Source organism: Ochotona princeps, chromosome 3 (assembly GCF_030435755.1).
Source record: "Ochotona princeps isolate mOchPri1 chromosome 3, mOchPri1.hap1, whole genome shotgun sequence".
In the NCBI taxonomy this organism is placed as follows: Eukaryota; Metazoa; Chordata; class Mammalia; order Lagomorpha; family Ochotonidae; genus Ochotona; species Ochotona princeps.
In genome coordinates this window covers 95,616,577-95,642,832 of record NC_080834.1, presented here as the reverse complement: position 1 = coordinate 95,642,832, position 26,256 = coordinate 95,616,577, and the positions used below count along the sequence as shown (strand labels likewise).

Genomic DNA, 26,256 nt, shown 5'->3' with positions numbered 1-26,256 from the left:
AGCTGGAAGTGACTATCAGACCCAAGTTATTATAAGATACCAAAGAAATGTCTGTTAGATTCAGTTCTGACTGCTTCTGATTTAGACATACTGTGACATCCCAGACTGAGCTGGCTTTGAAATTTAGTTCATTAACCATCTATCCTTAAAAAATTTTTTTTAATTTACATATTTATTTGATAGGCAGAGCAGAGAGAATGAAGAGGAAAAACAGAGAGGGGAGAAATGTTTTCCAGTTATTGACTCTGACATGAATGGCTGCAGCCACTGGGGATGGCTAGGTTGAAAGCAGGAACTGAGTACTCCAGATAGGTCTCCCAGATGGGCGGCAGCGGCTCGGGCACTGGGCCTTCACCATCAGCCTTCTCTAGCACTCGGCAGGGAGCTGGCCTGTGGCAGAGTAGCCGGGATTCAAGCCGGAGCTCTGCTAAGGGCTGCGGGCATCACAGGTGGATGAGCTTAACCCTCAGTTTCCCCAAGCTGAGCAGAGCAGGTTTGTGAGGTAGCATCTCAGCTGTGTCCCACCTCAGTTGCCACAGTGGGTACATTATGATAGTTGCACATATCCTAAGGGGTTATTGTGTGTTTTAAATGAGATCACACATAAAAGGCCTCTCCTGCCGTTTGGTTTCTTTGTTGGCTTCTGCACCTCCCCTACAGCAGTGCTGATACCTGCTTTACAGAGACAGTGCCACATTGAAAACGGAAGAAGCGAGGCGTGAGACTGTTCCAGTATGGTGTGACCCGAGGAATCCTATTTCGCTTTTCACTACCGTTTGGCCTGTTAATGTTTCTCCCTTCCTAGTAGACTGAAAATGTTAAATGGAAATCTACTTGTGGAGGTTTAATGATGACCTTCAGTCAGATGTTCTAACTTTTTACTTCGTAGTGTGACCTAGTAGGTGTTCTGTGTTTGAGGTTCTTTCCTGGTGGAAAATGGGACTCTTAGCTGAGTAATATGTTAATAGTAAGTCTAAAAAATTTGTATTAGTAACATTTTTCACTGAAAGGTTATGTGATAGCACTTACCCATTTCAGTCCTTGGGAAAGAAGGTGCCCCGGATTCAGAGAAGACTGAGGCAGAGACAGAGTGCAGATTCCAGATTGTACTGGCGAGTTTTTGAGAAAGCGTTTCCTGTTATTCACCAACTGTCCTACTTCTTTTATTTTTCCTCTGTATGCTCGTCTCATTTTTTAGTGGAGTCTGCTCAGTTAGTAATTTCTTATTCAGTAGTAAAACCATCGAAAATTCCTCCCAGATTTCTTCTGTGTTTTGGGGTCAAATCATGTTGATAATTTGGACTCCTCCAAAGTAACCAGATGCAAATATAGGGCTCTTTCCCTTGTGGAGATATAGATATTCCTATATCCATACCTGTGTGTGTGTGTGTGTGTGTGTGTGTGTGTGCGCGCGCGTGCGCGCCTGTGTATACATACACAGATAAATGTCTTTTTTTTATAAACAGTAGAGCTGGACAACTTTGTGTGATTGAATTAGCATGTATTTATAGTTTTGTTATGCTATAATTTCGTTACTTGTTAAAGGAGCACTTATGTATGAAGTGCAGTATTCCCATTCAGGAAGACAGATGGGAAAAGTTTGAGAAGTTGTTGTTCTGCTTACTAACATGGATCCTGTGCTTCTGTGGACTGTTTCCATCCTCTCTCCCTCTCCTGCCCTCCTCTACGCTCCCTTCCTCCCTCCCTCCCTCCCTCCCTCCCTCTCTTTTTCTCTTTCTCTCTTTCTTTCTTAATACTTTTAAGTAGTGTCTTGGTTGCTTAGTTGAATTTTTCTCTGACCACCTCTTGAAGGGGCTTTGCTATACAAATCTGTGATTAATAAAAGTAAACTAATTTGGGCCCGGCGGCGTGGCCTAGCAGCTAAAGTCCTCGCCCTGAATGCCCCGGGATCCCATATGGGCGCTGATTCTTTTTTTTGTAAAGATTTTATTGTTATTGGAAAGCTGGATATACACAGAGGAGGAGAGACAGAGAGGAAGATCTTCCGTCCGATGTTTCACTCCCCAAGTGAGCCTCAACGGGCCAGTGCTGTGCCGATCTGATGCCGGGAACCAGGAACCTCTTCCAGGTCTCCCATGTGGGTGCAGGGTCCCAAGGCATTGGGCCATCCTCGTCTGCTTTCCCGGCCACAAGCAGGGAGTTGGATGGGAAGTGGAGCTGCCGGGATTAGAACCAGCGCCTTGGGCCCAGCGGCGTGGCCTAGCGGCTAAAGTCCTCGCCTTGAATGCCCGGGTATCCCATATGGGCGCCGGTTCTAATCCCAGCAGCTCCACTTCCCATCCAGCTCCCTGCTTGTGGCCTGGGATAGCAGACGAGGATGGCCCAATGCATTGGGACACTGCACCCGTGTGGGAGACCCGGAAGAGGTTCCTGGTTCCCGGCATCGGATCGGGACAGCACTGGCCCGTTGCGGCTCACTTGGGGAGTGAATCATTGGACGGAAGATCTTCCTCTCTGTCTCTCCTCCTCTCTGTATATCTGACTTTCCAATAAAAATAAAATAAATCTTTAAAAAAAAAGTAAACTAATTCCGTTGGGACCCTTCTCTTCTGTCACAATATAAGCATTTTCATGCGTTATCTAAAATCAGTGAACATATGTTTGGTTGATTTAACTTAGAAATACTTGGAAGTATTGTGTGTGTATCTGCGTGTGTGTGTGTGTGTGTCTGCTTGTGTATGTGTGTGTGTTTGACTCCCTGTGATATGTTTGAACTTGGATTCAATATGTATGAATGTGCAGCTATTTTAGGAAACAAAATATTTTTAGATTAAATAAATATTAGCCTGGCCAAGCACCATGCAGTTTGTGGCACTTGAACAGCAGTTTGAAAAAACATCAAGTAAAATGCTTAGGGATAAATCTGGGAATGAGTTTATAATAAAAGGTGCCAATGTCCGCTGTGAAGCTGTGATATTTATTCATAGCACTCTGTAGGTAATTGAAATTTCACATTCTACAAGAAATATAAGTTTGTAATGTTTAGAGACTAATTCAGATAGTAATACATCTTAGTTGTTGAACATTTTTCTTTGTGTTGGCAATTTAAAAATAGTTATGAATATGTTACCAAAAGGGATATTAGATAGAGGCTTCTGGCTGAGAAAATTATTTTTCTCTGTTGGTATCCCAGTTGTTGTATTTTCCTCATATAATTGATATTGTACAGTTTTCCTGGCATCATAGGATAACCCTTTGAGGTTATACTTTTCTTTGAAATCATATTCATTTAGATCAATATGTTAATTGCTAGTTAATAAACATTATCAATCAAATGGATTGGTTTTCATTTTGATCCCATTCTAATAATTATTTGGTAATTACATTTTTAGATGTATCTTTTGGTAGTTTTAAACTCAACATTTTTTTTTTCAATTTTTCCTAAGAGACTTACTTATTTATTGGCAAGAGAGAGACAGAAAGAGGAAGAGAGAAGGATCTTCCCTCTGCTGGTTCACTTCCCGAGTGACCACATGGCCAGGACTGAGCCACGTTGGAGCCAGAACTGAGGAGCTTCGTCGGGGCATCTGACATGGGCGAGAGGGATCCGAGCACTCAGGCTGTATTCCTCTACTCTCCTCAGGCCGTTCTCGGAGAGCTGGAGCAGAAGTGTAGAGCTGAGACGTGAACCAATGGCAGCAGCTTTACAAGCTATGCCACAGTGCTGGCCCCAAGATTCCCTGCTTTTGAAGCCCACTGTAATTGTAGGATAAAGGTGAAGATTTTTTTTCAATCTTTACATAGTTGATTAGGGCACAAAGGGTCAAGGGCTACAGGAAAGTGGGTAAGACTGTTGTTTCCACATCATCATTATTATTATTATTACTATTATTTCTGAATCTGGGGGAAACGGCGAGATAAAGGGAGAAGCCCCACCCAGCCTCCCACCCATCCCAGGTCCCCAATGTGGGGTATGCTCCGAGGGTCCTACTCAAGTGCTTTTGATAATTCAACAGTTCTGAATTGCTGTCAGTCTCAAAGATGATGATTTTAAGGAAAATATAAACCTTGCTGTAAATCATATAAAGCAGGAGTGGGGAACTTTTTTTTCTGCTAAGGATGATTTTGGTATTTACGACATATTTCATAGATCATACGCAATCATACTTTAAAAATTTGTCTGCTATAGATTTGTTTACTTTTAAGTCCTGCCTAGGATTGTCTTGACAGGCCCAAGCCAAAGGATTTCATTCCACACTCATGATATGAAGCATCCCATCTCCGTAAGAAACTCCATGTCATGTTAACAATATTTGGGATTGACTTTGGAAGAGAAAAGGGCTCCGTGGAATCTTGTTTATATTAATGACTCTCAGGACATCCATGTCTGCATTCTTACATTATACTGTCAGTTTGCTGCTAACACTGAGCAGGTGGGAACTTCAAGATCATTAATCCTATATCCCAGATCACTACTGATTCACAGGTAGATGTTTGGCCCATTGAGGAATATCAATTAATCCACGTTTTCATTGAAATCTCTAGCATTCTAGAGATCCTTAACTGTGCCCTTTTATAGTTATAGTTTCATTTTCTTTTGTATGGTTAGACAAGTTTGGATAATAAGCAAAGAAGTGAGATATCAGTAAAGTCCCATATCAGTAAATTTGTTTTACTAAAAAATAATCTTTGGGACAAGATTATTTCTATAGATTAGCTCAAAGTAGTTTACCTAATGAATTAAAAACTGATTGAAACTGGTCTTCAAAAGGATTTAAGAGGTCTTTTACATTTTTTTTTACATCACCTAGAACATAGGTGCTGTAAGGATTATGTAATTTATGTGGGTTTTTTTTTAACATTTTGTTTCATTTTTTATTGGAAAGTCAGATTCACAGAGACAAGGAGTGACAGAAAGAAAGATCTTCCATCCGCTGATTCATTTCCTAAGTGTCCACAATGGCCATAGCTGAGCTGTTCTGAAGCCAGGAGCCAGGAGCTTCTTCTGGGTCTCCCACATGGGTGCAGAGTCCCAAGGCTTAGGGCCATCCTCCACTGCTTTTCCAGGAGACAAGCAGGAAGCTGGAAGGGAATTGGAATATCCAGGACATGAACCAGCACCCAGCGCATGCAAGGCAAGGACTTTAGCCACCAGGCCAATAGGCTGCTGCACTGGGCCCTATGTTATTTATGTGTGTGGCGTTTTGTTTTGTTTTGTTTTGTTTTGTTTTGTTTTGTTTTGTTTTGTTTTGTTTTTTAGGGCTTTTGTCATTAGAAAAAATTGGATAGCCTTGGTTTCAATAGACAAGTGTTCTCTGGACTGGTGTGGTGCAGCCTGTTAGGCTGCTGCTAGGAATGCCTGTAATCCATATTTGGGTGCTAGATTCCAGTATTAATTATTCTATATCCCTTCTGGCTTCCTGCTTATGTGTCTGGAAAGATAGAAGATAACGATGTAGCACTTGTGTACCTAATACCTGTTGAGGAGACCTCAATGAAGTTCTCGGCTCCTGGCTTAGCCTTACCCAACCCTGGATGTCGTAGAGAAGTGAACCAGTGGGTAGAAGGCTCTGTTTATTTCTCTCTTTCTCTTTCTCTCTCTGCCTTTGAAATTTTAAAATGTACTTATGATCATTTTACAAGGTTACATGTAGTCAATGCTTTCAATTGAATACACTGTATTTTTTAGGGAGAGTATGTGTGGCAGGGGAAACCTTGGCTGAGAACCTCACATGGATGTTCTCAGAAACAGAACTCAGGAAATGCTGTCCTAGATTAAGCTTTTCCAGGAAGGAAGCCAAACTCCAACAGAGTTGCTTATTGAAAGGTGTTGATGTTGGTGAACTGTATTTCATTGCTGGGATGAATGATTGACATCTTTAGCTTGTTTGAGAGGAAGTTTCTTTATACTGAAGTCACCTAACTGAACTTGTTAACATAGTTAACATAGTTAGGTTGGAAATCATGGGGATCAGACTGATTCTAAACCCCACATATTATACCATGGTGCATTTCCATGGAATTCTCTATCCTTTGCTTCCTGTGGCCTACTGAAACTTTTCTTCTCTAGCTGCTACTGAAAAAATTCAGGGGCGGGTGTCTGTCCAACAATTAAGATACCAACATCCCTTGTGGTGGGCCTTTGGCAGAGTGGTTAAGTGGTTAAGCTACATCTGGAGACTTCTACATCTCACAGGGGTTGCTTTGATTCACTTCCAGCTCCGATTTGTGATGACTTCAGTCTTTGAGTCTATTCTAGTCACGTTAGTGCTTAGTTTAATACTGATCTAAACCCCTGGATCAGGAGGTTATCAATATAACAATTTAAGTAACTGTTATGAGTTATTCATATAATATTCATGAATATCTATAATTCATATAATATTCATATATGAGTAACATATAACAGTTACTGATGACAAATGGGATCTTAAATCAGGCCGCCTGGGAGCAGTACTCAGCCCTATTTCTGACTGCCGCTTCCTGCTCTGCCTGTCTTGCAAGGCGTGCAGTGATGTTTCAGGTCCTTGGTTCCTGTCACTCACGTAGGAGACCTGGATTGAGTTGCTTGTCCTGCCTTTGATCTTAGCACAGTTACTGGTTGTTGTAGTTGTTTGCGGTGTAAACCAGTGAATAGGTACCCACTCTTTCTCACTCAATGTTTGACTCTTTACCACGCAAAGAAAACAGAGGAAAAGGGGAAAAAATTGCTGAGAGCTCTGAACAAAAGGGAATAGATTGTGTTTACATTTGATTAAAAGGTTTTTTGACTAGTAATGCATTATGAAAAAGGTAGCTAAGTCTTATTTCTCTCCTACTTCTTCTTATAGTTCTCCTAGTTCTCGAAAGAGTGGCTTATTACAGTGTATCCGTTAGGACTAAATAGGAGGAAAGCAATTTTAAGGTCCCTGGAGAATACTTTAATAATTTCTGCTGGCAGTTGGGTCTGAAATTTCCTCTCCATATTTTTTCTCTCAATAACAGTAGGGAAAATTTTTTTTTAATTTATTATAAAGTAAACTCCTTAGGAAAATGTACTGATGAGTATCTAGTAAACATGACAGCTCAGGGAAGTTTTAGCCATTTCTTTCCACTTCTGCAGTAAACATTACAGGAATTCGATGAATTTCATAGTAAAATAATAGTTTCAGGTAGACAAAGCTCTCTGTCTTTGCGAAAGATGCTCACCATTTTTCTCTGTGAGTTTATTGATATTGGACAGTGACCTGGTACACACAGGTTTATTAAAGGGACACGGTCAGGTGACACACATTTGACTTTAAGGTTGAGTAAGGTGTATGTTGGGGTGGAGAAGGTTAACTCATAGTTTGAGATATCTGCATCCCAAATCAGAGTGCGGCATTTGAGGGCCTGTACTTCTCCTCTTCCCATCAACCTTCCACTAGTGCTTTTACTGTGTGCAACAGGGATAACCCAAGGACGTGGGTTCTTGCCAGCCATGTGGTAAAGACCCCCATGGAATTCCTGGCTCCTGGCTTTGGCCTGATCTAACCTTTAGGCCTCTGTGAACAAATTTTTCTCTCTCTCTTTTTCTTTCCCTCTTAGTTGTCTTCCCCTACTCTCCTCCTTTTTCTTTCTTTTTTTTTTCTTTTGCAGTTTTTTTTAATCAAACTTTCTTTTTTATTATTATTATATTTTTGACAATCTTTACATAGTTAATTAGGGTAAAAAGGTTCAAGGGCTATAGGAAAGTGGGTAAGACTATTATTTTCATATTGTTTCCTTCATGTTTAAATGGAGGTGTTAAGGGAGAAGACCCACCCAATTTCCCACCTTCCCTAAGTCCTGTATGTAGGGCATGCTCCAAGGTTCTTGCCCAAGTGGTTTTGATAGTTTACCAGTTGTGAATCGCTGCCAATCTCGCCACTCCAAGCACGATGTGGTCTTTGAAGAATCCACTGATTGACATAGTCCATCATAGAGTCTCCGTTTGCCCAGTATTTCGCTGCCAACATGTAGCTGAGATGGCGGATTGACCTGTTCTGTCTTCTGTCTTTTCTTGGTTAGGGTTCTGAGTCCAGCATTTCAATTGGGGAGATCTCCAAAGAAACTTTGTCTGAGGTGTTCTCAGACCAGATTCTTGTATGTACTAGCAAGTATAGGGCCCAGCACAGTCCATCGTCCCAATCAACTGGTGGTTGCAGTCGCTGGGCTGGTTCTGTTTTCAGCCCCGACTTCCACTGGAAACAATTCTCCTCATTTTTCTGTTTCTTTTTCTCCCATGTTCTCCCCGCCTCCCTCTTTCTCCTGTCATTTTTACGTTCAGAATAATATCAAGAACTTTTTGTTTTAAATTGGATAGTTTCAGCTTTTCATCATGTAAAGAATCTGCTATATTTCTAAATAAGTCAGCAGGAAATCACATGTGAAATAGAATACCTGATACTGGAATCAGACACTCAAATATAGACCGAAGGTGTCCCTGGCAGCTGCAACACCATAACACCAAAGTACAAAGTAGTTACTATTTCTCTCTGTCTGTCTGTGACACGGACAGTTTTTTCCATTAAAGTCTTAGGGATTCCGAACTCTGTGTGTAAAATAATGTACTTAACTCAAATAAGGTTTATTCCTTTACCACGTTCACAGTTGTAACATTTTGTCAGTGGCCACATGCATGTCAATGTAGTGCAGGATGGGCTTTAAAATGGCCTATGTGAGTGTGTGAGTGTGTGTGTGTATACACACACACTTATATATGCTATGTTTATCAGTTAAAACTAATGTGTTAATATGTTGTGTGTCTCAATTTAGGCATTCATTTAACAGATCAATATTATTTTGTTGAAAATTTGAGGTTATGACAATCACTGCTAACTTTTATTGCTGAACTAACTAAATTGTTTCTACATAATTCAAAAAAAGTATAGTAGTCCATTCCTCCATGTACTGGTTCATTTCCCAAATATCTGGAATGGCTGCTGAGCTGAGCTGAAGCCAGGGGCCATTGGCTTACTTTGGGTCTCCCCTGGGTGCAGGGTCCCAAGGACTTGATCCATCCTTCATTACTTTCCCAGGCAATAACCAAGGAGCTGGATCAGAAGTGAAATAGGCAGAATGTGAACTGGTGCCCATATGGGGTTTTGGCACTACAGACAGAGACTTAGCCAACTACGCCATGGCACGGTCTCCAACATTTTCACTTTCATACCTCCACAAACATTTCTAACACTTTCTGAGCATTTCCGTGAATTACAACAAAACTGATTTGTACATACCTTAATTTTCATATAAGATAGTGATCTTTTGGGGTATTGCGTTGGAAAGCTGTTTATCACTCTGTCCCTCACAGGGCCTGGAACATAGTTACTGTAAAACTTTGTCTTGGATGGAAGTAGCTGAGATACAGCAGGAAGATGCTTTGGCCATTTTCAGTTCAAACAGTGGTTCTGTAATGCCAAGCTGAACCAGAATCACGTCAATAATTCTTCTTAGACATTTTGAAATTAAATGAGAAATCTAATGTTTTATAGTTTAGTTCCCCATATAGACTTAATGCATCCTCAGCTGGGAAGAGTGGCCGACAAATAGTATGTTTAAGAGTCCTGCTGTAGAGCCTGTTTTAAGAAGTACTAGTGTTGTTTCCTTTCTGATTGAGTTAGAATTGAATTCCAGTTGGGGGCCGGGAGTAGGCAAGAAGTCTGTCCCACTCAAGGATCATACGCTGTTGCTATTGAGCATTTATCTGTGGCATTTCAAAAGCAAAACATTAATGGCAGGAAGTCTAGAGAACCATGGATAGAGCCTGTGGAAGCTTAGCTGTGGGATGTAAAACCGTGTTAGTATGAGTTTGTTCATTCATTGACAATGCTTGTTTCTATGCCTTCTTGTCCCCACAGGACATAGCTCGCCTCTTGCAAGAAAAAGAGTTACAGGAAGAGAAAAGGCGAAAGAAACACATTCCAGAGTTCTCTGGAGCCAATGATTATGAAGATAGTTACTATTATGAAGATGGAGGTAAAATGTTACTTCATAACTTACTCTATTCTTAGACTGAACCATATGAGACCCCCTTGTAGTTCTGTCCCTGAATGAACCTAGGGACCTGGAAATGTTTTTCTTATCCCAAGATACTTGAACACATTTATATTTTTGGCAGAATTTTGTGAGTGTATTGAATTCATCCTCTTGTCCCCTACTTGGACAAACGGAGAGATATCTTCATAATGTTAAAACTGGTTATGGTTTTGTTAGAGTTGGCATGCATCCCTGTAGGTTGTAACCACTTGAAATGCTGTATTACATTCTAAGCACATGAAATGGGGTGTGGAAAATGGTGAGTGAATCAGTTACTTTTCTCAAGGAAATCTGGGTCATCATGTTTTGATCAGTAAGATAGTACTGGTGCATGATTGTGGTTTCTGGGTTGCAAAGCTTCTTTCCATGCTTTCTCATCTTTATAGCCTGCTGGTGACAATACTTTAATAAATAAATAATGTTGTTTTAAGATTTGATTTTCAAATTTTGCTCTTGGTGCTTTCATTGCTGTTTGATTATCAAGCAGGTTTATTTCTGAGGGAAAGCAGTCTCTTTGGCGTTTCAGCTCTCCGATGCCTGCTTGTGTAATAGAGTGAGGACATGGTGGTGGCACTTGTACTGGTGGTCCTTTACCTTGAACGTGTGTTGGGAAATGAATATTTGCAAGTATCACTCAGTCCTTTTTACACATTATCTAAGGAAGGATATTTCCTAGAGTTTCACATATATGTATTTATTAGACTCTAGCTTAGAGATTAAATCAGGGTAAACAGTGAACAAAACCTTAACAACAACTTTAGAGTAGTGATTTTAAGGTCAGTAATCTTGCAGTGCCTTGTAAACCAGTTGTCAGCTGCTTTTGTATAACAGAAGCAAACAAGCATATTTCTCTTTGATGAATAGGATGAAAAGAATGCATATGTAGGTGAGAGGATCGTTACAGTTCAAGTATCATGTCTGCTCACTTTTTGTTTTCTTTTTTCTTTTTGTTCTAAATTTACTGCAAACTGTAGAGCTCAGCTTTACTGTGGCCTATTTATTTAGTAAGTAGGTTAATTTTCTGTTCCTGTTTTTACACTTTTGTTTCTCCATAAAATGCTCAGCTCTGTTTTTTCCAGTAGTTTTCCTTACATTGATTTTCCTTATGAAATTAAATACGCAATTGAAAGAATTGTTTGCATATTTTGCTTTGCTAAAGAGCAAAATTTTGGAGTGAACTCCAACTGAAATATTGGAAATAACTTTTAAATTTTTAGATTTGTGTTTATTTTTGTAAATGACTGAGCACACTGAAGTATTACTTTCGATCCTCCTCTTTTAATTGAAGCCTTACGGTAACCTGAATTGGGACACACACTTGCTTTTACTGCTGTACTGAATCCTGGTTGGCATCTCTAGAGCAAGACAGGTTTTATTAGCTTTTAGGGCCACTTTAAAGTTATGAAAATATTTTTATTTATATTTTCATTTATTATATATTTCTTTTATTTACTTTTGTAAAACAGTACAGAATGATATATATATTTGTTTTCAAAGGATTAAGATAAATTGCACATTTATGTGTGAGTATTTCCATTTCTCTTGTCTTAGCTGTGTTCTGATAAGGCAATTATATTTTGTTCCACATGTGGTACTTATTTATATCCCTTTGAGCCCAAATTGAGTTCCCGTGGAAGCCATATTATCACAGAATTTGTGATTGCAAAGTATTTCTCTTGTTCTTCACAGTGATCCTTTCCCAACACATCTGGAATATTCTTTAATTGCACTGCTCTATCTTTTTGCATAATTTTGTTTTTGCCTTAAATAATAATCACAACTTATTGTTACAGAAATGTTGGATGCTTTTAGCTTTTATTTTACGTAAATGTTAACAAATCGTTCAAAATTATCTCATGGATTTTCTATTTGTTGAAATTATCTAACATTTCTCAAATTTATATCAACTGTGAAATGATATGTTGTTCTTCATTTGTGAATCCATGTTTTCTTTCAAAGCTATTTTTCAGAAATGTGAACTTTTTAAAAAAAACCAGTATTTGAAGTCATATGATTATAATTCATATCCCATTCCTTTCTTAAAACAATTTTAATTTTAACAAAAATTATCAACCATAGCTCTTCAAGAAATGTTGTTCCTCATCTGTAAAATGGTGTTCTAAAAATATTTCTTCACTTAGACATTTTGGTGAGGGTCTTCTAAACTGTAATGTACTATTGTTTATACACATAACAGTGTTAGTACCTGTATAATACAGCCTGTTGTGTATCTTAACAAATCTATCCAGTTTTGAAAGATAAACATGGGAGCACACACAAAGTATGTGCATTTATGTGTCTGCTTATCTAGAGGTAGATTGAGAAATTTACGGATCTGTTGCCAATGAGGACTTCATTATATTTGCCAGATAACTTATTCTCAAGAGACATAGAAGTCTTGATTCTTAGCTAGAAGGAATATGAATATCAAGAATTCATGCAAAAATTCCTAACTTCCATCTTTTACTTTTCTTTCTCAAATTTAAAGATAATTAAGCAGGTACATTTGAGAATAGATGTTTTTTTCCCCTGGTCAAGTCTGAAAATGCAGTAATAGCTCTATAGTACTTGAATATTATTTCTTCTACCTCTTAGTAAAGTGCCATAGCTATTTCAAATGCAGTTCAGTAAACTGTTAATTGCAAGAGACTAGATATTAGTAGTTTTAGTAATTTTCCAATGATTTTCTTCTAGAATTTCTACAATGTAGTTCAAAGCCTCAGAAAATATTTTAAAATCCGTATGTTTTTAGAAAGTACAGATTAACTGGCTTCCTTTGAGAACATGCTAAAGGAGAGCCATGATAAATACACACATTAGCTGACTTGATGCTTAGGTTAAACTTGGAAACTTGTACTTAGAACTTAAAAATTTAGAATTCTTTCTTACATAAATAATATAACATTATAAGTATTTGTGAAATATGTTTTGGAAATAAGCATTCTTATGTATTCCATTGTAACATCTCTTTTCAAAATCGCCCCCCCCATGGTCCTACTGAGATTAGGAACAGAATTATCTAAAGATGATCGAGTCACTTACTTCAAGTTTTGCATCCCTACCCATGCTAAATTGCAATATATGGCAGCTCTTGAAGTGGCCGGGAATGATTCCACATCTGTAAGTGGCAGTGTGAGGACTGGAGGAGCACTAAAATGTCTGCATAAATACGCAGAACTAGCAACTTGTTAATATAGCATTATTGTCAGTTCTGATATTTGTAAGCTTCTGAAATCAAAGCTTTATTTTTCCCTTTTAATACTTCAAAAGTGCTTTTATAAGTAAAATTTAGTGTTTACTTCCTATACTTTCTGTTATTGGCAAATATTGAACTACTCTTGCAATTCTATCTGGTTATAAACAAATTCTTCTTACATTTTTAAATTGTTTCACTTAATTAATTAGTTTTCTTTTACCTGTGTGGCTGTGAATGTGGGGTCATGAGTGTATTGACCCCATTGCACAATTTGATTTGGAAAAGCAGTTTTCTCCATTGTTAAAGGTGTTGAAACTTGGGTCCTGACTTGTCATGTATCATAAGTTCATGCTCCCATTAAGTTAACCTGCGTTTTTATTTTTCACATCCCTCCACCTCCACTCAGACCAGCCAAGGTCAAGGAGGGCTAAGGAATTGGGATCTGGATATTCAAGGTCTCATAGACTCCCAAGTGATGGAAACACCACCAAGCAAAGGAAAAAGAAACCCAAACATCCACTGGAGAACTCGGAAGAGCAGGACAACCATCATTCATCAGACAGATCCCTGTCATCCTCTAGCTGGGGTGAAGGGAGGGACAATCCTCACGTTAACAGTGAGCATCGTGAGAGGATCGGGTCTGGTCAGGAGAGGCCCCGGAGACCTCCACTCCCCAGGATCAGTGGGGAGGTTTTTCTGACCACTGAGGCTGATGACTGGGAGGCTTACAATGGCCATCGAACTCGAAATTTGGGGAAACGGTCCCGACACCAAGAACGACTTTCACCGGTGTCCTCACCGAATGCGGGGCTTCACTGCAAGGAATCGGTGTGTGGGAGGGAGCCCGGGCAAGGTGAGCACAGAGGAAGGAGACACGGACCCAGGTCTCCGCCCTTCTCAGAGAGTGAGGAGCGGCCTCACCACCATGATCCAGGTAACAAAGGACCATCTGGAAATCCTCACATCATATCTGTGGGTGTATGTAACAAGCATCTTTGTCAGCCTTTCTTTCTCTACAGTGTTTGCATGACTTTGAGGTAAATCTGGGAGCAAAGATATATCTATTAGGAAAGATACATACACACACACACACACACACACACAATTCTCTCTCTCCCTCCCTCTCTCCATCCATCCATCTCAGGTCTGGAGGGAGAAGGAAGATAGGTGTACTTTTCCATGTCTATGAGTAAACACTGATTTCTCAGCAGGTTCAGTCAGGCCCAGGTGGCAGTGCAGTTGGACATCCCAAGTACATTCCCAAGTGTTTGCCAAGACTGTAATTCACATTTTGATACTAAATCAAAGATCCTGATTTCAGAGTTTTGCTTCAGTGGATCCTAATGGTCTATTGATAACTGCCTTAGTAGAATTAGCCTGCCAGCAGGAATGGAAGAGCTAGGTTGAACCTTGTCATTCTCATTTGTAAAATGAGGGGTTGGGTAGGCAATCTTTTATGACAGTGTTTCGCAAATTATGGGCCTCAGTATGTTTTTGTCCAAATCAGCGAGGCCGTTTCCAAAAATTGCAAGTTTTTGAATTTCACGTCTATTTTTATCTGTGGACTGATGCCTGGCAATTTTGGCCTTGCTATAGACATGGAAATGATTTTGATGAAATCAAATATCATTCCCTTAAGTTATTTATTTATTTGTTTATTTGTTTAACCTTTAAATTTTCTCCAGCTGTAATCTTACAGTTGGTGCTCTAACATATTGGTAAGTTCTTGGTACCTGTAAAGGAATTAGGTGAATATTAGATATAAGCTTAAAATGTCTGGCATTCATGAGGCTTATTCTTAAAAACTATCATTGACACAGTAATGACTGTTCTGTGAAAAACTACTCATTGAAATTTCTGCTCATGTCCTTGGCACTGCAAGTAAGTTGCAAACACTCCAGCTGCTCACACATCCTGGTAGGTTCTAAGGCAGTACCCATTTTCCTTTTTCCATTTTGCTGTTACCGAAAGGTTTTGTGGGGAAAGGAGTACCAAGGAGGCATCTTTTCTTACTCTCTTCTTTATTGTGGTCTGGCTAGTTTCTTCTTGTCATCAGGAAGTGCATTTCTGTGTTGCAGATTCAGGTGGTTTGTCCTATCATGTTATCTCTTACTAAATGTCCCAATTTACCGAGGGGATCAGAATTCAGTTGAGCAGGCCATATTGAATTTCTAAATATTCTTATTTAGGCTTTATGCTTGGATCTGAAGGAAGATGGGTTTATAAGCTTTCCCTTTCAAATTTGTATACCTTCCTAAAAAGCTGGACAAAGGGTATGGGTGGTATGGGAGGAGTAAGGAAGAAAATGTTCTTCTTGGAGTTATGAGGCAGTTGTATTTATTTATTTAAAGTTCAGAAGGACAAATTAGAATTCCAAAGATGGGAGCAGTGTGTGAGAGGAACGGTTATCCTACCTCTGTATTCTGATTCTGTGAATATGACCTTATAAATGTGTTCTAAGGATTGGCTAACCTTGATGGTTGCGGTCCAGGGTATTTGAATTAGGTTCAGGATGAGTGAATGAACACGCTGACTCACAGACTTCCCTACTGGTGTTGCAGTCAAATGTTTTGTTCCTTTAATGTTGCCAGCAAAGTGGGTTTTTTGTTTGTTTTTGTTTTTGTTTTACAGTATGGCCAGAGAGGTATTAAAATTGCTGCAATCTAAGCTGCTCAATATCTTTTCTCCTTTCTAACCCCCTTATAGGCATGGGATTTTTGCAATGCTTTAGGAACAGGTTAGAATATTGAAATAAAAGGCTAGGTACTGGCAGTTATTCTTGGTGTAAAAAAAAAAAAGACCCTAGTTCTGAAAGTTCATAACATAGATGAAACTTGTATTTAACTTAATGAAGAATGTAGTAAAATAAATAACAGCTGGCACCAACCACATATTCAGTTGAAAAGTAGTGGAAAGTACAATTGCTCAATGAAATAAAAGATGACTTGGGAGAAATGAATGAAACTTTTGAAAACAGCTTCTCTATTGAACTACACATTCAAAACAGTTTATAATTTTTTGCAAGTTGAATTATAAACTCTGTACATGAAGTGTATACATTTTTGACTGTAAGTTTTCAGTGAAATATACTGTGATATCATCCTTGTAAATGCCTAAAGGATTTTATTACAAGATATCCTGGCAGTCAACATTTTAACCTTATTTTAACACTGGAACAGATTTGTCTTCATTGCTAGGACTTGAACAGTTTTACTATTTAATAATTGGAGGTGGACACATGGCTTGTTAATTTAGTGAATTTCTTGTGTTTTCAAGCCTTGAGAATGATGAACTGAAAAAGTCGGGGAGAATGAGATTAAGAAATGTTGGGAACTGTTGAAATGCGTTTCATTTTATTGATTGCAGATTCTGGGATATTTCGATTAACTGTATTCTCAAAAATCTGAACTTTTCTATTTTCTGTACTGAAATTTCCTTGTGCTGTGCTGTGGTTGCTGTGAGTGTGCAGGCCAGTCAGTCCAGAAACCCAGAGACCTTGGCAATGGCCTTACCTGCTAATGAGACTTGTAAATTCGAGTTATATGACAGAGATTTAAATAACGCTCCCTGAATATTTGGGGCACAAAGAGATGTTATCTCCAATTGTGACTCTTCTAAGTATTGGTCAGGTTGCTCTTCTGTTCTTTGACTATGTCATAGTTTTGTCATTCTGTCAGGTCAGTGAAGGCTGTTTGTCTTTAATAGAATTTAAAGAAAATGTTTACTCAGGATTTGTTTGTTTGTTTTTTCTTTGCTGTTGAGTGAAAGCCATAGTATTGGAGAAAGTTGTGGTGTCTTAGAACCTGAGGTTTACCGCTTTATCATTTCTGTGCCCAGCAAATCGGAGAAACTAAGTAGGTTCTGCCATCCTTAACAAGACTTTGACCTGCTTATTGGTGCACTATTTCTATGGATTAGAATATGGTGACTTTCATTAAAAGGAAAAAAAATTAAAAAAAAAAAGCCAAGACACTAAAAATGCCTAACTTATCTTTCTTGCTCCTGAGCCACAAAGGGCATTATTGTACATTAGCAAAACCATGCATTTAACATGCAGGTAATAGCACCTCTCATGGTTTGTTGTTTTCCTGCACTCCTCACAGGCTCTGTACACATTGGCATTCTTCTCATCCTGATTCAGCTGTAGAATTGGGGACATATTTTTTGAAAGTTTAATTAAACTCTACTAATTGAAATCAGAATTGGTAAGCTGTCAGTCATTGAGACATTAATCCAAATGGATGTAGGTATTGTCCTAAAAGGTGATTAAGCTACAGTGTGTTACACTAGAAGTTTAGCTAGGCTACCAAAAGCACTACATGCTTTGAAAGTGACTGTATAACCTGTTTTAAGAGCCAGAACCCAAGTAAAGTCCTAGTTTTCAGTAATTTAGTGGCTGAATTGGTCACCAGAGAGCTATCAGCTACAATTGAAAACATAAAATTTTATGCATGTTTTACATAAAATAAACTTGTTTTTAATATTTAAAGTCTGATAAAACTCATTACATTCTACCCTGTGTCAGTTTTTAGATACCTCTGTGGCTAGTAACACTAACAAAGTAATTAAGAAATTAATCAATGAATTGATTAATAGTAATATTGAATATGATAGTTTACTGCTGTTTTGAATTTACCACAAAGTTCAGTTGAAATTTCTGTATGGAAGGATTTTGCAGGATAAAATAAATTTTCTTCATTGTTTTTGTTACTAGGATCAAAATTCAGTGTTGTAAATTATTTTGGATTTAAAAAGCATTTTAAGATTTTTTGATGGGTTTACTTATACTAAATTATTGAAGTAAACTTCAAGACCAGTAATTTTCTGAAAGATATGCCTGTACTCATTGTATTGAGATAAAAAGCATAGCCAACATTTAAAAAGTCAGCATATGGCTGGGTAAAAAAAATGAGAGATATCTATCTATTTGTATCTATGTGTGTATCTGTGTGTATCTGTATCACCTACTGAAAGATTCTATCCAAGCTACTGATTTAGGATTTCCGAGTCTTAGGGCATTTGTTGTTGTTGTTGTTTACAAGTGTGTTAAGCACCTCAAAGTATTTTTAATATGTAAGCTTCATTGGCAACCACTAGTCTTAGGAAATGTGCAGTTAAGAGCCAATTTCCTTTCTTTCTTTAGCAGCCTCTTTACTGAAAGTGACCATTCCAGTTGACTTATTTTGTTCCGTGTATTCAAAAGCCTCAAAATTTTTGAGTGTAACATGCTCACTCTTGTTAGGTAGCTTCAGTTGAGGAAACGGCACAAAACGAAAATAGCCATGTTTTTGTACCAACCATTATTACTCATCTTAGCTAAGAGTTAAGTCATATTGGCTGATTGCAATGTTTCAAAGTAAGAAGGCCACTGGCTTTCTAGTCCATCAGGTTCCTTTCTCTCCACAGGAGTCGAACTCTGAGGTTGTTGTGTCCTCTGCTGTTTCTCTTATTATTAGTACTGACAGCAAACTGACTAAAGCTTTGGGAAAGGTGTAAAGTAGCTGAATTTAACCGTAAGAACAGAGACCATGGATGAGTCACCGGCAGGCTATGAAGTAGGGTCATGTAATTCTCAACGGATGCAGTTTCTGTTTCCTGTGAAGTAAGATACACAGGCTGAAGTTAATGGAAACCTCTCCTCTCATCCCAGCGGTCTGACAGGATAACTCTCTTTTCTTTAAATTCTTTTCATTTTCTGTGACTTTTAATTGTCATTTATTATTATTTTGTCGGTGACTTCATGACCTCGCTTGCAGTTTCTAGCAGTGTTTCGGCTGTTGAAGAATCTGTTTAAGAGGAGTTTTAAAAAGCAGCCAGATCTACCTGGAGAACTTTGTTTAAATGCACACATCATCTGAGACACCACTTTCATATAAACGGAGGAAAATACTACAATTTCTGCACATCCTCATCTTCAATTCCACAGTGGAGTGTCAGAGATGAAAGAAAAGCTTTAAAAAAGATTTTTCTGTTGCCTTATTACGTTGAGTTTTTCCTAGGAATGAAGCCAAGGGTGATGAAAGATGCTGTCTCTACTTCACGAGTAAACCACAGGGATCAGGAATGGTATGATGCTGAAATTGCCAGAAAACTGCAGGAAGAAGAACTTCTGGTGAGTGTGTTTTAAGGCAAAAGTCTAGGTGAATCAGTAGGCTTTCAATGAATTCGTCCTGAGACTATATAATACATACTATCGAAATGTCAGTTGAGAAACTGATACATTTTTTAAGTGGTGAAAAAAGTCAAGACAGCTGGATGAAAGTACAATTGTTTCCCATTATTTGCAATTTCATCATCTATGGTTTCAGTTTCCTAAGGTCAAATGCAGTCAAAAATATCAAATTGAGAATTGTAGAAATAATTACAACTTTTACCCCAGCATGTTGCTATAATTTTATGTGTTATTAGTTATTGTTTGTCTTACTGTGCCTAGTTGATAAGTTTTATCTCACAGGTATGTATATGTATGGAAAAATTAGGGTATGTTGGGCATAATTGTGTTTTCTGGTGTCTGTTGGGGCTCTGGGAACATCTACCCATGACCAAGGGGCACTGCTTCTGTCCAGTTTAATTTACTGATTGAGCAGTAGCAACAGAACTTATCTCCCTGTCCCTGCATTACAAAGTTCTTGCAGTTCTGTATGGACTTGATATATGTAGTATATAATTAGACAAGTCCCTTTGCGGGTGTGCTGAAAATATACCAACTGCTTATCAACTTCATTGATGTTAATTATAACTGCTTTAAAGTACTAGTTTATTTTTTGTGATATATTTTAAATGAACAACATGTATCCCACATGCATTTTTTGCTTTTTCTTTTTAATCTAACGCAGGCTACCCAGGTAGATATGAGAGCAGCTCAAGTGGCCCAAGATGAAGTAAGTTTATTTTAGCGATTTTACCAATTGTGGGTTTTGTTGTTGTTTGGGTTTTTTGTTGGTTGGTTGGTTTTGTTTTGCTTTTTTTTTTTAAACATCTTACTGATTTTCTGTATTGCACCTCTGTACTTAATTAATGGTGTTGACTGGGTTTTATTTAGGAAATTGCTCGTCTTTTAATGGCTGAGGAAAAGAAAGCTTACAAGAAAGCCAGGGAACGGGAAAAATCATCTTTAGAAAAAAGAAAGCACGACCCAGAATGGAAGGTAGGGTGTTGTTTTGTATTGCTTTGTTTTGTTTTTTAGTTAGAAATAAAATGATGAGAAATGAAAAGGAATTTCTACTTTCAGGGTAATTTTAAGTTTTATAAATATGTTTAGGATATACATATTCTCTGTAATGTGTTTGTGAGCCTATACATTTTAAGATGAAGTGAAGGAGTGCCCTTGTAGTGAAGTGGGTTATGCTGCCTCTTGCAATACCAGTATCTTATGAGCTCCAGTCAGATGTTCTGGGTGTTGTACTTCCAATACAGCTTCCTGCTAAAGTAACTGGAAAGGCAACAGAAGATAGCTCCAATGTTTAGGTCCCTGCCACCCACGTGGGAGACCTAGATCCTTGCTTCAGCCTGGTCTGGCCATAGCAATTATGAGACTTGGGGACTGTGAATATGTGTAGAAGATATCTCCTCCATCTTTCCTTTCTCTTCCCATCCACCCCTCAACCCACCTCTGCTCTCCTACTCTGCCCATTTGTCTCTGATGCTTTTCCTGCTGCTGCTATTCTTCCTGTCAAAGAAATTTTTAAAGATATATTTGATTATTGGAAAGGTAAAGTTGGAGAGAAAAGTAGAGACAGATCCTCCATTCACTAGTTAACTCGCCAAATGACTATAGTGCCTGGAGTTGAGTTTGTCTGAAGCCACTGTCTAGTAGCTTCTTCCAGGTCTTCCATGGATATGCAAAAGGCCAAGGAATTGGGGTGGCCTCTGCTGCCTTCTCAGGCCATAAGCAAAGAGCTAGATTGGAAATGGAGTAGCTGGGGCTTGAATCAGCATCCATATGGGATGCCAGTATTGCAGACTTAGGCTTAACTTGCTTATACCACTAGCTCCATTTTTTTTTTTTAAGATTCACTTATTTTTATTTGAAAGGTAAATTTACAGAGAGAAGGATGTACAGAGAGAAAGAGAACGATCTTTCGTCCATTGGTTCACTCCAAGTAACCTCAAAGACCAGAGCTGAACCAATCTGAAATTAGGAGCCTGGAGCTTCTTCTAGGTCTCCCAATGGATACAAAATCCGAAGGCTTTGGGCCATGCTTTGACTGCTTTTCCAGGCCAAGCAGGGAGCTGGGTGGGAATTGAGGCTGCCAGGATTAGAACTGGTGCCCATAGGGGATCCTGGTCTGTGCAAGGAGAAAACTTTAGCCTGTAGGTTACTGTGCTGGGCCCCCAACCTAATGTGTATCCTGGATGTAGGAATTAATCGCTCAAGAAGTATTTGAGAGGCTGAGGCTGTGGCCTAGCATGGTTGCCTGCCACAAGGCCAGCATCCCATATCGGTGTCAGTTCCAGTTCTGAATGCTCTACTTCTGATCCAGCTGCAGCCTAACATGCCTGGGAGAGCAGTGAAAGATGGACTAAGTACTTGCTCTCCTGCACATCTATGGAAGACCTGGGGAAAAGCACTGGGCTCTGCCTTTCAGCCTGGCACAACCCCGGCTGTCACATCGCTGTAGGAAATGCACTACCAGATGGGAGGTTTCTTCCTCTCTGTCTTCTTTTTCTTGTCTGTAACTTTCAAAAAAATAAGTATGTTTTTAAAAATAATGGTAATTGGAACTTTGAGAGACCTGAATAAAGTTCTGATCTCCTGACTTTAGCCTAGCTCATCCCTGGATGCTGTGGGAGATGTCAGCATGATCTACATGCTTTCTAAACTTTACTTTCGTCTTTGTTGTTTGGGTGTGCGTTTTGTCTGTTTTTCTGTTCATAGCCAAAGTCAGCTAAGTCTACGCATCCAAAGTCAAAAGAGAATGATGAAACTCACCGTTCTAAGCATGACAGACCAGCACGGTAAGATGCCATGTGAGATGGAGATGAGGAAATTTTCCTTTGGGTGACTAAGGAGGTGTCACTTTTTTTTTTGGTCGAAAACTAATGTTTGTTCTTTGTAACTGTGTGGTGGGATCAAGTCTTGCAAAGTTACCCTCAGACTTTATTGCCAGTCTTAAAATGGGTTGAAGATGAAGCCAGCACTGTTCTGTAGAAGCTGGAGTGTATGAAGAGTGCACTTGTTAGGAACCATGGCCTGTCCACATGCGCTCAGTTTATACTTTCACTTTGGGAGGGATGAGATTAGCCATTTCCTATTTAAAATCTCTGGTTTAAATTTTTACTGGGCTTTCACAGTCACACAGATCTCAGGTGATATCTAAACATGTCCAAACTCATTTCTGTTTTGTATAAATGTCCTAGGTAAACTCTTGAGTCACTGGATGTCACCTAAATCCCACTGGATCAAACTCTTGAGGCTGGGGAATGTATTTTTCATCATGTCTCAGTCAGTCTTTAGTTCCAGAGGAAGTGCTGCCTTTTCTCCTTGCCTGGTCAATATTTACGTCTCTGGGGAGGCAACAAAACCCCCACCCTGCTACTCTCCTTTATTGCTTTTGAATATCTTTCAAAATAAAACGTAATTGGATTTCAGTGAGGAAACAGATATATAAAGACAAAAGTACAATCAAATATAATATTTTGAAAGTTGATTTAAAGCTTTTGGTTTTGTTCTGCTAATACTTACTAGTTTGTAAAATGTAAGTATGCATATAAATATATATACTGTTATTTCCACTCATTGCTCCAAACTGAAGCTGCTAGACTTGTTTTCTTCAAGCGAAAATATGTAGTTTTCTTAAAAAGCAGTTCTCTATTTTTAATCTCATGTGTTTTCAGGACACAAATGCTTTCTAAAGATTAAAAAGAGTTTGTGTGATTTAGAGGGCAATATTAGTAGAGTCCATCTAATTGGATTAAATCTGTTGCTCCTGAAGCTCTTGATTGCACACATGCCCAGTGTTCTTGTGAGGCAGATTTAAGAGTTCTACAGTTGAATATATAATAATAGTGTCCATGTGAAATAAGCAGCTGATCTGTTCTGAGTAGAATAAATATGTCTGGATTGTTATTTGTTTGTTTATGTCAGATGGAGTCAACTTTAAAGGATTATTTTACAGTCTTCAAAGCTGTTGGCCTCTTTAAAAAAGTGTTTAAAATTTGTTAGCAGATATGATAGGACCATATGGAATGTTTCTTTATGAGGTTGTACTAAAGTTGAAAAGTTTCTGAAATACAATAGTTACTCTAAAAATATTTGAAGCATAGAAATAGTATAATGAAGTGATCTATGAAGAGGGCTGTTAAGAGAGTCAGTGTTTGGTGCAGATGTCCACTGCTGCATGGATGTGTGCATCCCATGCCAGAGTGCTTGGGTTCAAGTTCAGCTTTCTGCTGTAATGCCCACCTCGGGAAGCAGCGGACCACCTCTCGGGAAACAGTTGGGTCCCTGCCATGTGCATGGGAGGCTCAGCCATCCCCCCGAGAGACCCAGCTGCAGGCACTGGCCTGGGCGTTGAGAACGTGAAACAGCAGATTGGAAATCTTTGTCTGCTTCTCTGCCTGGCTTTCATATAAATTTTTTTATTACATTGATTTTATTTTTTTGATGATGATTATGTGGTTGACTATGGTGGGAAGGATTGAGGGTTAGGGAAAAGTGGGTGAAGTCATTGTTTACTAATTCTCCATTTCTTTTTGTCTCTGGGGAAGGGGAGAGGTAATGGGGAAAGCCACACCTAGCCTCCCAAATGTCCCAGTACCCAGCAATGGGGACCACCACCCAGTATCAACTCAGGGTTCTGCTATATTGCATATTCCGAGGGTTCTGATTAAGCGGTTTGGATAGTTCTGAAATGCTGTGAGATTCTGCGATTCAAGGGTGAGGCAACCCTCCCAATGTCCATTGGCTGGTATAGTAGACCTCAAGTCTCTGTTCATCCAGAGTTTTGCTGTCATTGTTTGCTTGGGTGGTCGTCCAATTTGCTGTGTTCTTCTGCAGTGGTACCGAAATGGGCTGCCATATTTTCCATGTGCATCAGAGTCTGCATCCACTACTACTCCTTTTACTGGCAGGCAGGGCCAAAGGCCAGGACCAGGAAATGGGAGCCTTGCCAGATCCCCTGCTCCCAGGGCTCACGAACCCAGTACCCACCTCACAGGTCGGACTCAGGACCTGGGCCTGGAGACCAAATAAATAAATAAATTTAAAAAATTGATTGCTATTAATTACTGAAAAATTATTCAGAGGTAATAAAATTAGAATTATTTTACCTTATGTGGCAAGGTTATTTTTCATGCCATTGAAAGAATATAAATATAGCAGAGAAAATATAATCAGAATTTTATAAAACATGCTTTTACTTAAGAATTAGAACCCATATAACTTGGATATTTGGATATCTTGTACAATTAGTGTCAGAATGTGTACTTTCTGGTTAGACTCCATGGTTTCCTTTTTTACATTTAATTATGTTAGAAAAGTTTACTTACCTGTTCAGAAATAGTCTGTTTTATGGACTGGAAAGCAGGGATCTTCCTAGGTCAAGACAGTAACAGGAGAGGAGAAAGGTGTTTGCATGTAGAACTGGTAAGACTTAGGTGAAGGATGTAGTGTCTTTTTCTATTCCAAGAGTTCCTTTCTCTTTAAAGAAGTAGAAAACCACTTAGCAATCTAAATTCTGGTTTGTTTTTCACTGGACAAAGTTCAAAACCAAGCTCCCAGTTGTTGTAACTGCAGGATTTTTGATGATAACACTGCTTGTTATTTAAATATTTTTTTGTATTACAAAGACTTAAGTATTTTATGAATTGTATTAGTTCTTCATACATTATGAACATGAATAGCTGTTTAACTCAAGTTACTCATTTAATCAAATTTTCCTGAGAATGCTAATTACTCAGAACTGAGGTGAGCAGCAGTAGACAGAATTGCCTGTTTCATAATCACATAAAATTTGTAACCTAAGCAATTATGAAAATATTTGTTCATGATTGTGCTAAGTATTGTGAATGACAAACACATAGTTCTACAAACACAATGAGACACAACCTGTTTTGAGTGTCAAGGATGGTTTATTGAAGAAGTGTCTTTTGAAGTGAGTGATAATGTGTATCCTAACACAATGAAAATTATTTATAAATGAAAACAGTTAAACTCTTGTTAGTTGGTCATTCTGGCTATGCATATAGACTTGCACAAAATAATTGGAATAATTGGACTCTTGTAACAAAATAATTGGACTCTGAAAGCAATAAATCAGGATTTTTTTTTCCTTATTGAACCAAAAAGGATTCAAGCACAAGATAACTGTGTGCATCATTTAGATTGATTTGTTTATCTTTGCATGGAAATCCTAGAGCACTGCAGGGATTCCTGTGCTGTTGTAAGATCTTGGTATCCTTTTGCGTCATGATTGTTTGATGGTAGGGCAATAACCAAGGAATTTTTGTGTGCTGCACTTGGCTTTTATATTTCTAGTTTTCAATCATCTGTTGAAATTAATAAAAGAGTAAAAAAAAAAAAACAGTTAGGGACTGAGTATAATAGAAGAGTGAAAATCTTGACACTCCCATTACCAATCCTTGGGCCTAGGCTGTTTTTATTTAGTCACCTACTTGTAAACTGAGTTTCTTAATACTAATATCACATACTTTTGTCTCCATTCTTCCTACAAGTCTTCTGTGATGGTTTCGATGGTGAGAGTTATAGTTTTTAGTCAGTAATGGGAATAATGAGAGCAGAACTCTCTTGATTGGCTTTCAGTTTTTTATAAACAAATGGCTCAAAGAGGAAACCAAAATCTTGCATTCATTTCACATTACCATAGGTCCTATTGATGGAAATAAAATAGGCTCTTGAAAGATGAATAAAAAGACACACACACTCATGAGGAGACAGAAAGGCAGCAAAATGCCTGTCCAGTTTCAGAGAGCTGTGACAGCCAGGGTTCAGTCAGCTAGGTCTTCCAGCTCTCCCAGTGGGTGTCAGGGTCAGGCACCTTGAGCCATCACCCTACCTCCCGTTTGCATCCACAGCAAGCTGGATCAGAGGCAGCCAGAAC

The 26,256-nt window shown here is 38.7% G+C and overlaps 1 protein-coding gene across 2 annotated transcripts in view; it reads left to right on the top strand.

Moving 5' to 3' along the window:
- The window catches only part of CCDC50 (coiled-coil domain containing 50), a 64,978-nt gene that overhangs the window by 33,850 nt on the left and 4,872 nt on the right, over window positions 1–26,256 (top strand). The window contains exons 5-10 of one of the 2 annotated variants that reach the window (XM_012928647.3): window positions 9,822–9,939; window positions 13,602–14,129; window positions 19,195–19,307; window positions 20,032–20,076; window positions 20,238–20,342; window positions 22,074–22,153. In XM_012928647.3, coding sequence (XP_012784101.2) covers window positions 9,822–9,939; window positions 13,602–14,129; window positions 19,195–19,307; window positions 20,032–20,076; window positions 20,238–20,342; window positions 22,074–22,153 — 989 coding nt within the window. The remainder of the gene's footprint in view (window positions 1–9,821; window positions 9,940–13,601; window positions 14,130–19,194; window positions 19,308–20,031; window positions 20,077–20,237; window positions 20,343–22,073; window positions 22,154–26,256) is intronic. The other variant, XM_012928651.3, reaches the window with a different exon arrangement.